The 17,569-nt window shown below is 38.3% G+C and overlaps 1 protein-coding gene across 1 annotated transcript in view; it reads right to left on the bottom strand.

The window, feature by feature from the left end:
- Positions 1–17,569, bottom strand: part of LOC124795733 — a 300,666-nt gene that overhangs the window by 45,225 nt on the left and 237,872 nt on the right. Inside the window, exons 20-22 of the mRNA XM_047259816.1 lie at positions 15,394–15,495; positions 9,330–9,404; positions 657–768 (exon numbers count right to left, since the gene is read on the bottom strand). Of these exons, the coding sequence (XP_047115772.1) occupies positions 657–768; positions 9,330–9,404; positions 15,394–15,495 (289 nt within the window). The remainder of the gene's footprint in view (positions 1–656; positions 769–9,329; positions 9,405–15,393; positions 15,496–17,569) is intronic.

The following is a 17,569-nucleotide window of genomic DNA, read 5'->3' as shown; positions in this document are numbered from 1 at the left end:
GTGGAGAATCATGCCAGGGGACGAAGCATGTCTTTACAAGGAGGGACAGCAATCACAATTACTTGGCAAGAGAAAGTACCTGCATGGACGCAAATATATGAGCTTCTGGCATCATTGGCTTACTTTGGAGAAGCGCAAAATCCTCAGAAAATATGTACCTCTGATTGGACTCAAAAAAATAAAATGAAACGCCATTCTGATTCTATCATTGCATGGATAAATCTGTATGTAGAGTTTTCATGTTGGGCATTCTGATTTGACAATTGATGTCATACAAAGGATGTTTCACATGATTGTGGACAACATTATTTGTACATAATTATATATATCTAAGATGCCTGCATAATTATTCAAGAAAAGTATAAAGTGCAGCATAACATTTCCTTACAGCTACACACACATAAACACAAACACACACACACACACACACACACACACACACACACACACACACCCTGCAGTGAGTGACAGAGTTGCTGTTGCCACAGGGGTGTGCATTTGAGAGAGTATGTACTTGGTTCCAATAAACAGTGATAGCTCACTTCACACACAGTGCAGTTTCCCTATCTGTTACTCACGTCCATGTATCAACGGCCATTTGGGGTTTGATTAATTGTTTACATCCTGTAATATTATTGTACATAACAAGTACAAACCTTGTCCTTGACTGAGGATTAATCTTTTGCAGTTCATCTGGTTGATACTCAAACGGCGTAGCCTGCTGGACCCCGTCTATGGTCTTCTCCACTACACTGGTTTTCACAGGTTCTGAAAAATTATTTATTCATTTTTATTTACCTATCTTTTGAGAAGATTAAAAAATTACTGCCAATTCATTATGAAATAGTGCATGCAGTGACTGCTGTTAAGATAGGAATGAATAGTGTTGCATTGTCTTTTTACACAATAAAATAACTTCTTTGCAAGAATGCATAAATAACACAAACTTCTACACTTGGGTTGAAACAAATGAAGTGCTGTTTTAAACTGGCCATGTATTCAGGAAGATGGAAGATCTATTCCCAACTGGCCATCCTGATTTTGATTTTCTGTGAGTTCCTTAAATTACTTCCTACTGTTTGTAAATGCCTGTATATATGAATTATGTTTTTTTCCTGAAACTGTAGTACCAAAAAATATATAATCTTCTTCTTTTGCCCAGTATTTATCCTGCCTAGCATGGGGTCTACCTTGGCAGCATTTGTTGAATTTTATTTCACTGTTTAACTTTGTAGTTGTATGCCCTTCCTCATGCCACAGTCATCAAGGTACCATAACGGAGGTAAGGTGTGTAGGCCATCTGTCTCTGAATCATATAAAGTGTGTTTTGTGTATTATCATGTTTTACTTGTTTGTTTATGAATTTTTTTAAGGTGGAATTTGGGGACCTTTACCTAAACGAGCAGGCAAAACCACCATAAAACCACACTTAACACTTGCCAGTTATCAGCCCAGTGCCAATGAATCACCATGCGGATTCAATCTTCAGCTGGCTCACCTCCTCGTCTTGCAAGATAGCACATTGCATGTTAAGCTATACAAGCAGGTCAATACCAAGATATGTCTAATACAGTGATCCACAAATGAACACAACCATTACTGCTACTACTACTACTACTACTATTACTACTCCCCAGTGATTACCCTACAGAGCTACATACCTAACCACTGCTGAGATATTGAGCAGCAAGTTCACTATCTCTCTAGGTTGCTGAACTTTAGCTGCCTTCACCCAGGACATGGCATTCAATGTGCAATATGCTGATGTGGTCTCCACCATGCAACTGAATGCTCAGATCCACCTTTTCATCTGGTTAGTGTACTGCGACACTGTCATATGCTACACAGCACACTCTAGCAGCAATACATGTGACCCTTCCCCTCTATACACAACTTCTCACAATGGTTAAGCTGAAACCAACTTTTCACTTAGTCAATGGCTACATACCAAGTTGAGAACTGTGTCAATATCAAGTAATGTGTCTACTATCTGTGCACTCCAAGGTGACACTCAGCACAGTGGCTAATGGAAGTGACCATTAAGGAATCTATCATTTAAGCTTTCTCCCATTTGCCACAACATTGAGTATCAGCTTAGAGTGCACAAACCGAGCCTACACTAAGCAGCTTGCAATTAGGCTTCTACCTGGGCCTGCCTCACCCTGTCCTTAATAATTGTGGTGTGCTTTCTGCAACATCTCCTTTCATTATAAGATTTGTCACCACTGACATGAACATTATTACAGGTATAAAAATTAGTAATTCATCTTCATATGGTAAGACTTGAAACACGGACTGTTATACAATAGTGCCTTGGTAGTTTTGCATTTGTATTCAGTTTCTCGGCATACTTTCTGTTTTGAGCAAACTGTACATTTTCACTTTAGCATAACTTTCTTGGAGTGCTAAACTGTTATAACATTTGTAAAATGGCTCCCCAGATCTGCAGAAGATTATCACCACAGTACCTCCCCTGTCAACTTTTTGCAATCTGTTGTGTACATTTCTAGAAGTTCACATTCCAGCAACAGATGAAACTTTGCACTTGATGTTTTTTGACCTGCTACTGACCTCTGCAGAACATGAAGCATTTAACACACACACATTCGGAACATGAAAAAAGGACTTTTATGACATTTAACTCCTCCCATATTTAAGTTTTATTCTGCAATGCATTGCAGTTTCTTAATTTCCGCTCTAATATTCCTGTCAGTCTTTCTTGTTTCAAGCATTTGTATGGTGTTATAAGTGGTCAATACCCACACTTCCTTTTTGTCACACTGCTTAATGGAAAGCATCATATTAGTTGGTGTAAACTGAATATCTCCTCATTTGAGTTTCTTCTGAAATTTTGGCATGTTTTGTTCATTGCTACAAACAGCATCATATGTTCTATGAAATTTCAGGCAAACTTCCAGATGTAAAATTTCAGCACTATATATGTCCATGCTACCTTTTTCAAGCCAGGGAAACAGATCTGGGCCAGCGTATCAATTGTCAACAAAGAATATGCCCACATTCCAAATAGGGCTTCGTTAACTGTTGCCACTATGTTATGATTTTTCCCCAAACAGTGGAACTCAGTTTCTGTTGCTGTCCCTGTGTATTCAGTGAAATCTAAGAGAGAGACATTCTGACAATCAAACAACACTGATGTAGATTAAATGCAATGGAATGCCATACAAACTTCATCAAAAATCTTCCTGATTTTAAATAATCAGTGTCCTCCGCTGGCAGCAAATTGTCATTAAAACATAACAATCTCAAAAATAACAAAAAATGGTCTCTTTACACAATTTAACTGAAAATTGGAGTTTTCAGAAGAATGTATGTGGACAAATGTTTGCTAATTTTTAGCTTTTACAAGAGGGGCATTTGAAGACAAATAGCTATGAAACAATATGTTTCTTCATGTTCTGTATCTTTCCACTTTGAAGGTGAAGAACGAACTGTTCCTGGAGTAGTTTCCTAGATGAATAAATGAATCTCATTGGCTATGAACGTCACCAGATCTTCCGTCAAAAATAACACGAAGAATGACAGAATGCTTGGATCATCCCCTAGTTGACAGCTGTGTTCTGACATACCTTGTATACAGTCATGTACTGATAGCAAATAATCGAACATGTGATTAAGTGGACAAAAATCTTTTTCTTCCCAATCAAATTTGTCACTGATTTTTTGTTTCTTACTAAGGAAGTCTGTAGTGTTACACCTGCTGACAGACTTTTTTTTCAGAATTGAAACAAGAGTTATCTCTTACATTCAAATTTAAAAATTTATCCTCACTATCACTTTTCATAATTCCATGATCTTTTGCTCAGTGCAACCACTTATCATTTTTATTGATGGAAAATATGATGAGAAAAACACTGATGCCAATCCTGATAAGCAGTGAGGTAGAAACCTAAGTAAAGTGCACAAAGGAAGACAACGTAAATATTCCAGAATTCAAATCTAGAACAACTGCCAACTTATGTTAACTTACGTGTTAGAAGTTACTATTTCAGGTGTAGCAAAGCAGTTTAAATCACTTAATAAAGGCAAGGTGTCTCATCCACATTGTATATAAGCAGATTCTGTTCAGAGTTTGCTAATACCATAGTTCCATACTTAACAATCAAATACAACCACTCACTCATCGAAATATCCATACCTATAGAATGAAAAGTTCCATAAGTCATACCAATACCCAAAAAGAAAGTAGGAGTAATTTGCTGAAGTACAAACCCATATCACTAACATCGATTTTCAGTAGGCTTGTGGAGCATGTGCTGTGCTGTGTTCAAACATTATGAATTACCTCATAGAAAATTGACAAATAATCAGGATGGAGTCAGAAAATATGATTCTTGTGAAACAAACTAGCTCTTTATTCTCACAAAGTAATGAGTCGTATCAACAGGGGATGTCAAACTGATTCCATATTTTCAGATTTCCAGAATGCTTTTGACACCATTCCTCACAAGTGACTTCTAATCACATAGCATGTCTGTGGGGTATTGCCTCAGTTGCGCAACTGGATTCATGACTTTCTGCCAGGAAGGTCACAGCTTGTAGTAACTGATGGAAAGTCATTGAGTAAAACAGAAGTAATACCATGTGTTCCCCAAAGAAACTTTATAGGCCCTCTGCTGTTCTTGATTTACATAAATGATGTAGGGTACACACTAAGCAGCCCTCTTAGATTGTTTGCAAATGATGCTGTCAATTATCGCCTTGTGAAGTCATCAGATGATCAAAACCAACTGCAAAATTATTTCAACAAGATATCTGTATAGTGCAAGAAGTGGATATCTGCATGGCGCAAAAAGTGGCAATTGATTCTAAATAATGAAAAGTGTGAAAAAACACCCATATGAGTAGTAAAAGAAATCTGCTAAATTTCTGTTACGCTATAAATCACAAAAATCTAAAGGCTGTAAATTCAACTAAGTATTTAGGGATTTCAATCATGTTCACATAGATAATGTAAAAGACTGCAATTTATTGGCAGAACACTTAGAAAGTGCAACAGTTCTACTAAAGGTATGGCTTACACCATGTTTGTCCACCCTCTTCTGGAATTTTGCTGTGCAATGTGGGATCAGCTTCAGATGGGACTAACACAAGACATCGAAAAAGTTCAAAGAAGGGCTGCCCTCCAATGCTAAATTTGTGATCCCTTGATACCTCAGAACATGTCCTACCAACCGATCCCTTCTTCTCGTCAAGTTGTGCCACAAACTCCTCTTCTCCCCAATTCTATTCAATACCTCCTCATTAGTTATGTGATCTACCCATCTAATCTTCAGCATTCTTCTGTAGTACCACATGTAATGTATTGCGAATACATAGAAAGAAGGATCCTTTATTGTATAATTATATATTAGCGGAACATACACTGGTAGCAGTTACTTCTGTAAAATATCTGGGAGTATGCGTGCGGAACGATTTGAAGTGGAATGATCATATAAAATTAATTGTTGGTAAGGCGGGTACCAGGTTGAGATTCATTGGGAGAGTGCTTAGAAAATGTAGTCCATCAACAAAGGAGGTGGCTTACAAACCACTCCTTCGACCTATACTTGAGTATTGCTCATCAGTGTGGGATCCGTACCAGATCGGTCTGACGGAGGAGATAGAGAAGATCCAAAGAAGAGCGGCGCGTTTCGTCACAGGTTATTTGGTAACCGTGATAGCGTTACGGAGATGTTTAATAAACTCAAGTGGCAGACTCTGCAAGAGAGGCGCTCTGCATCGCGGTGTAGCTTGCTCGCCAGGTTTCGAGAGGGTGCGTTTCTGGATGAGGTATCGAATATATTGCTTCCCCCTACTTATACCTCCCGAGGAGATCACGAATGTAAAATTAGAGAGATTAGAGCGTGCACGGAGGCTTTCGGGCAGTCGTTCTTCCAGCGAACCATACGCGACTGGAACAGGAAAGGGAGGTAATGACAGTGGCACGTAAAGTGCCCTCCGCCACACACCGTTGGGTGGCTTGTGGAGTATCAATGTAGATGTAGATGTAGATGTAGAGAGGGTGCCACAGACATGATACATGAATCCGAGTGACAATCATTAAAGCAAAGGTGTTTTTTGTTGTGGCAGCACCTTCTCATGAAATTTCAATCACCAACTTTCATCTCCGATTGCGAAAATATTTCATTGGCGCCCTCCTACATACGGAGAAAACATCATAATAATAAAATAAGAGAAATCAGACCACGCACAGAAAGATTTAAGTGCTCGTTTTTCCTGCACGTTGTTCAAGAGTGAACGATACAGAAATAGCTTGAAGATGGTTTGATGAAAGCTCTGTCAGACACTTAATTGTAAATTGCAGAGTAATCATGTAGACGTAGATGTAGAAAAACACGATCACAATAGATGAAGTACTCAAACAAAGCTTAGTGACCAGAACTGTGAAGAGACACTGAGATCTGAGGGGGAGAAAGAGATACTGAGATATGAGGTGGAAAATCTGCTGTATGGTTGAATTCTTCAACAACACACAGGTGCCTGAATGGTGGCTCAGGGATTGGCAATGGTGCCCATGTTAATTCATCAACTGCTCTCCATGAAAATTCTGAGGGTGCATTTAAACTCATCAACAGCTCCTGGGAAGTGCAGGAGCTGGCGGAGTATGAGGAGTTAACTCATCTAAAGCAGTCAAAAGGATAAACATACCTATAAATACACATAGGTCTAAAAGTGATACAGTTTCAAGAAAATATATGATGAAAGGAGATAAAGAAGTGAAGAGTAAACACATTTTGGTTGTTCTCCATCATGGATGGATAATGAGTGAAGACGGTAAAAAAAGAAAATGGAAGGAAAATCTAAGCAGTGAATCATAACAAAAAAAAAAAAAAAAAAAAAAGGAAGGGAAAAGTAATGAAGTATAATATGTGTACATTAAATATTTCACTGCATATGTTGCCCTCTTTTTAGGTTCCATACCTTTTTCTTATGAACTGGAAGATGTATTAAGTCAAGATTTATGTCACATATGGAGAACTATGGTCTCTCTGCAGTGTAAAAATTTTAAGCTTCCAGGTCAATATATTCAAAAGATAAAGCCATTTACAGGATGAAAATTACTGAACTATATGAAAAAATGTAAATTAGTTATAAACTACAACATGCACACACTTTATTCAATATGTAAATGTCACTACAGATATTCAGATTTAGGTTATGACATGTTCGATATGCCTGCCATCATTGGCAGTGATGTGGCACGGACAAAAAGTAAAATTCTGCATGAGCCAGGGAAGTGTCAGAACATCGATGCTGCCGATGACCTCCTGAATGGCTCTTTTCAGCTCAGCAATGGTTTTGGAATTATTGCTGTACACCATGTCTTCAATATAGTCCCACAAAAAGGAGTCATCTGTGTTCAGATTTGGAGAACGTGGCAGCCAATCGAGGCCCATGCCAGTGGCTTCTGCGTACCCCAGAGCCAGAACCTGGTTCCCAAAGTGCTCCTCCAAGACATCATCAAGCACTCCTGCTTCAATAGGGTCAAGCTACATCTTTCTTGAAACACATCTTGTCAAAATTAGGGTCACTTTGGATAATGGGGATAAAATCATCTTCCAAAACCTTCACATTCTGTTTGGTGGTCACTCAAGGAATATTGCACCAGTTATTCCATGACTGAACATTGCACACCACACAGCCACCCATTGAGGGTGAAAAGACTTCTCAATCATGAAATGTGTCTCACCAAATATGCCAATTTTGCTTTTTGATGAAACCATCCAAATGAAAATGGGCTTCATAGCTAAACCAAACAATACATGCGCATCCTAATTTCCATCAAGTCCCCCAGCTAACTGTGCAGTTTGAACATTCTAACACAAACCATTCAGAAGCTATGACGATTTTATTTCATATAGTTCAATAATTGTTACCCTGTTGTCACATATCTCGATACTCACAAACTTGCTCATCAAAACCTGTAGTATACTTCCCATTAACCTAGAACCATAAAATTTGGCAAGCAGTAAGCTTTCACAGTAAAAGCAGAGGAAAAAATATGAAGACTGTTAATTTGTAATTGTATCCCACAAAAGAAATGTTTTTTGTCATTCTTGAAAGTCTTGGAATTCCTGGGACTGACATCTTGCCAGTTTCAATACCAGTAACAGGCAGAGATCTTAGAGATACTTGATTCCTGTTCTACTCACACTTATCTGGATTTTTTCCTTTTCTTTCCTTTCCTTCTCCCTTTCTTCCTTAGTGTAACCGCCTCTTACCTTCCCCATGTCATCCGACAGTCCTGTTTATCTCAAATACTTAGGTTCTTTTCCAAGTTGTTTTCATACAAATCTCTCTTATTTCATTTTCCCCCAAACGTAATTGATTCCTATCACTTCTGCAAAATTGCAAGTTTACTTCAGCATCAAAACTACATAAGAGACATGGTGAACACAGTGAAACAACTCACAGTCTAAATTATTCAAGCACAGGAAAGTAATAACAATAAATAGAAAAAATCTTTTTGAAGTTGCGAATGAGGGAACATAGTTTTACAATAGGAACAGATGTATGGTCATTTTTTTTTTTTCAATACTTGTGACATATAAGACCAATCAATTGTTAACATCCAACATGAATTCTGGAGATAATTAGTTACACTTCATGCTACAGTTATGATGCACCCTTCAGAAATGAAACTAAATTAGAAAAGAATGAGTCTGTAAGAGAATACTTTCACACAATACACCTGCTTAAACTACTACTTAGTATATGTCCATCATGGTGATTTAACACAGATTACATTAAGTGACTATTTAACTTGCTTAATTTCAGAAAATGTCAGCTTCTTGATTTGCACCACATTTACAATAGGTATGGGATTTATTAACCATGATTTAGGGCTAGAAACAACAAGGTCATGCAGTTAACTGTAACCAAACTGCTGTCAGAAAAAATTATAATGCCATTATAGGTATCAAATTTCTCATACCTTTATTGAGTACCAGCAATTTCATTGTCCTGAACAAAAATTGATAGACCTGCGGCATAACAGAGGATGACAACTTTGAAGTAAGCGGTTCATTTGCTAATCACACAATGTAAAAGTAAAAAATTCATATACTTACTTTATACAGCCCCACCAATATCTATCTCTCTCTCTCTCTCTCTCTCTCTCTCTCTCTCTCTCCCTCCCCCACCCACCCCCTTTCCCATGCTTAGAATGCAATTACTAAAAAATTTTACAACTAAAATTGTGAAATCTTAGTATCAACAAATAAAAATCATAATTGAAAACTTGGAATAGTAAATGACTCATCAAAATAAACCTGTTTATTGTTTTAGTTCATTTCAAACATACACACCTTTATCATGGTAGCTGCTGCCGCTCATCTTGTGATCAGTATGCCACACGCTGCCACAATAGTACTCTGATTCACCTACAAAAGTTAATGATTTCTAATAGGAATGTTGTAACTGTTCTGTAAGGTATGAAGCTAAACACAAATTTGTGGCAAAAATTTAAGTAAAAACATTCATTAGTGCAATACAGAAAATGAAATACAGAGAAATACTGCTGATAAATAGCACAAAGGATGAAGGAAGGTTGTGAAAGAGAATGATGATGGGAAAGAAAAGCCAATGGAACTTCAGACCAGAAGCCAGTGAAACTTCAGACCACACAGATGGCAAGAGTCAAGTGTATACAGGAGTGCTGGTTCCCAGGTGTAGAGTCCAGTAATCGTGTTGTGGTAAAGGGGAAGATGCACCCAAATACCACGAGCGGTTAATTCAACACCCAAGATATGTTTCATAGTATGCTCATAAGCAGACACGTTGTGTTCTTCCAGTGCAGACAGTTTATTTGTAGTTTTCATGTACCAACACTCCAAACATGTGTGTTTTGCTAGTCTGCCATTATTATTTCATGTTCATTTCCACATCATGTGTCTCCCTTAGTGAAGGCCTTTTAACAGATTTCATTATTTCTAGTACTTGTCTTCTCTTAATCTTACTTCTTATTTTTATATTTAGGAATCTAGCTTCAAGTTGTGAAGCATGTACCAGCCCATCTCCACAGCATGTTATTCGTAAGCACAGTCCAGTTCTACCAGAGAGCTGGACTGTTATATTTTGTTCCGTTACACATGATACGAAGAAGAACTAGGTGATTAAATCAGTATACATTGATTAAAAGAAGCTAGATCCACTAATCCAGGAAAGATCTGTTCCATTGGCCAGTAAAATCCATACAAATTATAAAAATCGTTGAACATACAAATGTATATGTACGTAAGTTCCACAGCACCACCTAAACCACTGGATCAGTTTCAACCAAACTTGGATCACGTATCATTTACTCTCTCTGTAAAGAGTCACTGTGGGGGTAAAAACCACCCACCTATCAAAGGGGTGGTTAGGGGTGAAGAAACAGTGTAGCCCACAACACGAGAATATCCATACTTTAGTCATCCAGTATTTGAAAGTAAGAGCATTAGGGACAAGCAACAAACTTTACACATAATTTCAAACCATTATGTAACTTTTCCTCCCTGACAACACCCACAAAATGATCAATGGAATAATGTTTATCACCTACTATGTTTTCACTGTTCATACAGTAAAACTGCCACAAGAAGTGTGACGTTTCAATTTATTGCTTCTTTACTACTAGCTGTACTTGTTACACATTTTGCAGACAGTATTCACATATACCACTGAATGTACCACAAAAGGTACTTCACTGTACAGCATTTACTTCAGGAGATAACAACATAATAAACACCAACTGTGTGAAAAACTACCACATCATGCAATATGTTTACATATATTATCCTGTTGCTACTAACTCAACTGACAACACATTTTGCAGACAGCATCCACGTATGCTGCTGAATGTTCCTGTTGTTGTTGTTGTTGCTGTTGTTGTCTTCAGTCCTGAGACTGGTTTAATGCAGCTCTCCATGCTACTCTATCCTGTGCAAGCTTCATCATCTCCCAGTACTTACTGCAACCTACATCCTTCTGAATCTGCTTAGTGTATTCATCTCTTGGTCTCCCTCTATGATTTTTACCCTCCACGCTGCCCTCCAATGCTAAATTTGTGATCCCTTGATACCTCAGAACATGTCCTACCAACCGATTCCTTCTTCTCGCCAAGTTGTGCCACAAACTCCTCTTCTCCCCAATTCTATTCAATACCTCCTCATTAGTTATGTGATCTACCCATCTAATCTTCAGCATTCTTCTGTAGTACCACATTTCGAAAGCTTCTATTCTCTGCTTGTCCAAACTATTTATTGTCCATGTTTCACTTCCATACAAATACTTTCAGAAACGACTTCCTGACACTTAAATCTATACTCGATGTTAACAAATTTCTCTTCTTCAGAAACGCTTTCCTTGCCATTGCCAGTCTACATTTCATATCCTCTCTACTTCGACCATCATCAGTTATTTTGCTTCCCAAATAGCAAAACTCCTTTACTACTTTAAGAGTCTCATTTCCTAATCTAACTCCCTCAGCATCACCCGACTTAATTTGACTACTTTCCATTATCCTCGTTTTGCTTTTGTTGATGTTCATCTTATATCCTCCATTCAAGACACTGTCCATTCCGTTCAATTGCTCTTCCAAGTCCTTTGCTGTCTCTGACAGAATTACAATGTCATCGGCGAACCTCAAAGTTTTTATTTCTTCTCCATTGACTTTAATACCCACTCTGAATTTTCTTATGTTTCCTTTACTGCTTGCTCAATATACAGATTGAACAGCATCGGGGAGAGGCTACAACCCTGTCTCACTCCCTTCCCAACCACTGCTTCGCTTTCATGCCCCTCGACTCTTACAACTGCCATCTGGTTTCTGTACAAATTGTAAATAGCCTTTCGCTCCCTGTATTTTACCCCTGCCACCTTCAGAATTTGAAAGAGAGTATTCCAGTCAACACTGTCAAAAGCTTTCTGTAAGTCTACAAATGCTAGAAACGTAGGTCTGCCTTTCCTTAATCTATGTTCTAAGTTAAGTCGTAGGGTCAGTATTGCCTCACGTGTTCCAACATTTCTGCGGAATCCAAACTGATCTTCGCCGAGGTTAGCTTCTACCAGTTTTTCCATTCGTCTGTAAAGAATACGTGTTAGTATTTTGCAGCAGTGACTTATTAAACTGATAGTTCGGTAATTTTCACATCTGTCAACACCTGCTTTCTTTGGGATTGGAATTATTATATTCTTCTTGAACTCTGAGGGTATTTCGCCTGTCTCATACATCTTGCTCACCAGATGGTAGAGTTTTGTCAGGACTGGCTCTCCTAAGGCCGTCGGTAGTGCTAATAAAATATTGTCTACTCCCGGGGCCTTGTTTCAACTCAGGTCTTTCAGTGCTCTGTCAAACTCTTCACGCAGTATCGTATCTCCCATTTCATCTTATTCTACATCCTCTTCCATTTCCATAATATTGTCCTCAAGTACATCACCCTTGTATAGACCCTCTATATACTCCTTCCACCTTTCTGCTTTCCCTTCTTTGCTAAGAACTGGGTTTCCATCTGAGCTCTTGATATTCATACAAGTGGCTTTCTTTTCTCCAAAGGTCTCTTTAATTTTCCTGTACGCTGCATCTATCTTACCCCTAGTGAGATAAGCCTCTACATCCTTACATTTGTCCTCTAGCCATCCCTGCTTAGCCATTTTGCACTTCCTGTCGATCTCATTTTTGAGATGTTTGTATTCCCTTTTGCCTGCTTCATTTACTGCGTTTTTATATTTTCTCCTTTCATCAATTAAATTCAATATTTCTTCTGTTACCCAAGGATTTCTACTAGCCCTCGTCTTTTTACCGACTTGATCCTCTGCTGCCTTTACTACTTCATCCCTCAGAGCTACCCATTCTTCTTCTACTGTATTTCTTTCCCCAATTCCTGTCAATTGTTTCCTTATGCTCTCCCTGAAACTCTGTACAACCTCTGGTTTAGTCAGTTTATCCAGGTCCCATCTCCTTAAATTCCTACCTTTTTGCAGTTTCTTCAGTTTTAATCTACAGTTCATAACCAATAGACTGTGGTCAGAGTCCACATCTGCCCCTGGAAATGTCTTACAATTGAAAACCTGGTTCCTAAATCTCTGTCTTACCATTATATAATCTATCTGATATCTAGTATCTCCAGGATTCTTCCACGTATACACCTTCTTTTATGATTCTTGAACCAAGTGTTAGTTATAATTAAGTTATGCTCTGTGCAAAATTCTACCAGACGGCTTCGTCTTTCATTTCTCTCCCCCAATCCATATTCACCCACTATGTTTCCCTCTCCCCCTTTTCCTACTCTCGAATTCCAGTCGCCCATGACTATTAAATTTACATTTCCCTTAACTACCTGAATAATTTCTTTTATCTCATCATACATTTCTTCAATTTCTTCATCATCTGCAGAGCTAGTTGGCATATAAACTTGTACTACTGTAGTAGGCATGGGCTTCGTGTCTATCTTGGCCACAATAATGTGTTCACTATGCTGTTGGTAGTAGCTTACCCGCACTCCAATTTTTTTATTCATTATTAAACCTACTCCTGCATTACCCCTATTTGATTTTGTATTTATAAACCTGTATTCACCTGATCAAAAGTCTTGTTCCTCCTGCCACCGAACTTCACTAATTCCTACTATATCTAACTTCAACCTATCCATTTCCCTTTTTAAATTTTCTACCTACCTGCCCGATTAAGGGATCTGACATTCCACGCTCTGATCCGTAGAACGCCAGTTTTTTTCTCCTGATAACAACGTCCTCCTGAGTAGTCCCCGCCTGGAGATCCGAATGGGGGACTGTTTTACCTCCGGAATATTTTACCCAAGAGGACGCCATCATCATTTAACCATACAGTAAAGCTGCACGCCCTCGGGAAAAATTACGGCTGTAGTTTCCCCTTGCTTTCAGCCATTCACAGTACCAGCACAGCAAGGCCGTATTGATTAGTGTTGCAAGGCCACATCATTCAATTATCCAGACTGTTGCTCCTGCAACTACTTAAAAGGCTGCTGCCCCTCTTCAGGAACCACACATTTGTCTGACCTCTCAACAGATACCCCTCCATTGTGGTTGCACCTACGGTACGGCCATCTGTATTGCTGAGGCACACAAGCCTCCCCACCAACGGCAAGGTCCATGGTTCATGGGGGTTCCTACACAAATATATATTTTTGGCACAGTTCAGGAGATGTAGCGTCATAAACACAGAGATGCATGAGAAACTGTTGCATCAAGCATTATGTTTTAATTTATTACTTCTTTATTATTAACTCTATTTAAACACATTTTGCAGGCAGTAGGCACATATATCACTGGGTATACCTGCAAAATTATATCATTGTACAGACATATTTCAGCAGATATGACATCGCAAACATTAAGCTGCATGAAAATGCAGGATGGAATTCACTAGACATACAATTGAAATATGTGCACAAATATGCAACAAGCAAAGCCAGAGGCAAAAAGCTTATCCTAATGCCCTGGAATGATTTCAAGCAAATTCAGCACACATACTTGTTACAGTTTGGAAAGAAATACTGTAGAAGTAAGAACCACCAGCCTCCGATTGGGATGAGTGTGATAATGTGGAGAGAAAAGGAAGATAAGAGGACAAAGAAACAACAAGGAGAAGGAGGAGATAAACACAGACAGGAGAAGGAAGAGTGGACAGTGTTAGGGGAGGAGGGAATAGACAGGGAGATGAGAAGAGAAGGAAATGGGCAGAGACAGTGGAGGGAGGAGACAGGCAGAGATATTCAGGAGGAGGAAGTGAACAAATGAGGAGAGAGGGGAGGAGGAAATAGACAGAGAAAGAGAAGAGGAGAAGATGGGCAAAGACAGGAGGAGGAGGAAACAGGCAGTGAGGTATGTCTGAGTCTGCATCTATATATGTGTATGGTACCTGTTCTTTCAGACATGTCAGAAAGAACAGACAAAATGGTGGAGCATGACAGCTGTGAAGAATGAAATTTCAAAGAATTACAAACATCAGCTATGTATGGGAGATGGACAGAATCAACAGGGAGAGTTGAAAATTTGTGCCCGACCAGGATTTGAACACAGGATCTCCTGCTTACTAGGAAGTCATTCTAACCCCTAAGCAACCAAGAACACAGAAATTAATGTGGCTGTGCAGTCTTACTCCAAGCAGGCCTCAGCAGACTCAGATTCTCAACTTACTCCACACACTACAAAAGGGAGGAGGAGATAAACAGACAGAGAAGGAAAAGGATGGAGAAAGGGAAGAGGAAGAGATAAACAGAGAAAGGGGAGAGCAGGAGATACACTAATAGAAGATTGGAATAAATAAATAACCCGAGCAATGTGGGGTTTCTCTAGTCATAAAATAAAACTGTTCAAGTAAGCTCAGATTCATTCACAAATATAATTCATTACCTGTATGTCTTGTTAGAAGTGGTGATCCTCCACAACTGCTATAAGGTGGTGGCCGCATGTTAACAGGTCCTGATAAAGGTCGCTCAGTTTTCAGAACTTCACCTGTTAACAAGATTTGTATAACCAAATATGATTACAGGAAATAAGTACATCATACATTAATCTTGCACTCCAAGAAGACTCTTGATGGAAGTGGCTGAGTCAATAGAAAGCAAATGATGTTGACTGGTACCACCCAGTTTCTGATTGCAATAAGTGTTAGTTGTGGATTATGTAATATTTAAAGTATCTAATGTATCATTTACAAGATGCTTTCAAAGCCCCTCCTGTCATTTCAATGATAGGTAATTCCTGTCACTTGTTCTTTCATAGACATAGATGCATCAAACAGACTGTTCTCTGGTTGCTAAAGATTGAAAGAAATCAGCCAAACAGTGATTGATGTCATCTGAGTTTCTTTTACTCTGCAACTCTCATCAGCCACTTTGACAAGAGTCTTAAGTACATATATTGTACCATACACTAAAACAATTTTTAAAATATGACAAATTATGAATGGGGATATCGACCTCACTCACTATGGGAACATCTAGGTGGCAAACTCAACACACATTACAGTGGAACTTCGATTTTACATTCTCCAATTTTAGGTTTTTTGTGAGTCTACACCATAAATTCATATCACCTGTGGAAAACCCATAAGATCAATGCTGAAAATTACACAATTTTGCGTGTCTTCCTAATAAAGTTTACCTCAATTCTATGTTCTTACTTGACACCTCACTTTACTTCATCCTATTGACATTTGATGTGACTGAAGGAGTTATAAGTGGCACAAAAGACAGATGGTTCACACTTGCAACATTTAGCTTTACTGTGCAATTACGATACAACTACTGCTAGACGGTAGCAGCAATGAAAAAACAGGACAGTCAATGTGAAGTGTTTTGGACTGAGCCAATTCATGGCAATAGGGCCCAGCTACCACTTTTTATTGTGTCAGTTATAATGCAGTCTTGTCTTTTTGCATGTATTTCCAATGTACTGTATTCAGCAACAATTTCAATCATCAATCTTTTAAATTCAAACACTCAGTCTCGAAGAATGTGATAGGTCATATCAAGTATATTTCACACTACTTTTTGCAGGAACTGATGTAATCGTGACATAGTGGCACCTTGAAGGTGACCAGAAACAAGACTATCAATTTGCCAATTGCTATAGTGCTGAGTTGATGTTTATGGATGTGTTAATGACAGGAGAATTTCAGTTGTAGAACGAACTTTTCACGGGAATTGAGACAAGGAAGTTGACTGTATAAAAGGGGTTTTTAACACATGTAAAGTGAGCTCGCATGCTGGATACACTAGGGGTCAATGCATTAACATCACCAGAGCATGCTGCACTGCTATTGGCTATACAACAAAAAACAAACACTCCCACATGTTAGATTCTGATGCCTTTCACTGTACTTCACAGTTTTTAGTTTAATTCACCATGTTCATCAATATTTGCTTTTTTCTGGGTGAGCACAATGAAAAGGTCTCTCGAAAACAATTTTAACGTATGATTTGTAGTCCGCATGTTCGTAAATAGCTCAATTATCTTGTACCCAGGTACCAATTTCAATTTTCTGATGAGTTTTTACTTGCCGTTACATGTCTGTGATTTTTTAAGAACTGATGACATTCATTATCACGAATTACTATATAAAGATTGTATTGAACATTTAGTTTTCTTCACTTACACAGATTTTGTACAATGTATTGGAGATGATAATAAGTTTTAATCATATATGGCAGTTACATCTGTTTTTACTAATATTTTGGGGATTTTAACTTTTTGATCAATTTTGATTTGCGTTTTTAAAGTCTGAACCGCACAAAAACGTAAAATAAGGGTTTCACTGCAATCACAACTGTAAGGGTAAGTTTCCAAAGAAGGAATAAGAAACACACCAAAAAGAAAAGCCAAAAACTTCAACACACCAATCTATAAGATCAAGGGTGGCAAGACAATAGCTCCAGTTAAATGTTATTTGTTTACTGCTCATGAGTGCACATAAAATATATATACTAGTCCCTCAGTTTAGCTTTACAGCCACTTTTTACATGTCCTGCCATTCACACTTTTCCATAACCATGTCGGTACTGATTTTTCTTGTAATTTTTAAACA

The sequence above is a fragment of the Schistocerca piceifrons genome, chromosome 4, assembly GCF_021461385.2.
Source record: "Schistocerca piceifrons isolate TAMUIC-IGC-003096 chromosome 4, iqSchPice1.1, whole genome shotgun sequence".
NCBI lineage: Eukaryota > Metazoa > Arthropoda > Insecta > Orthoptera > Acrididae > Schistocerca > Schistocerca piceifrons.
The sequence above is the reverse complement of the archived record's forward strand: the minus strand, read 5'-3'. Positions and strand labels throughout refer to the sequence as shown.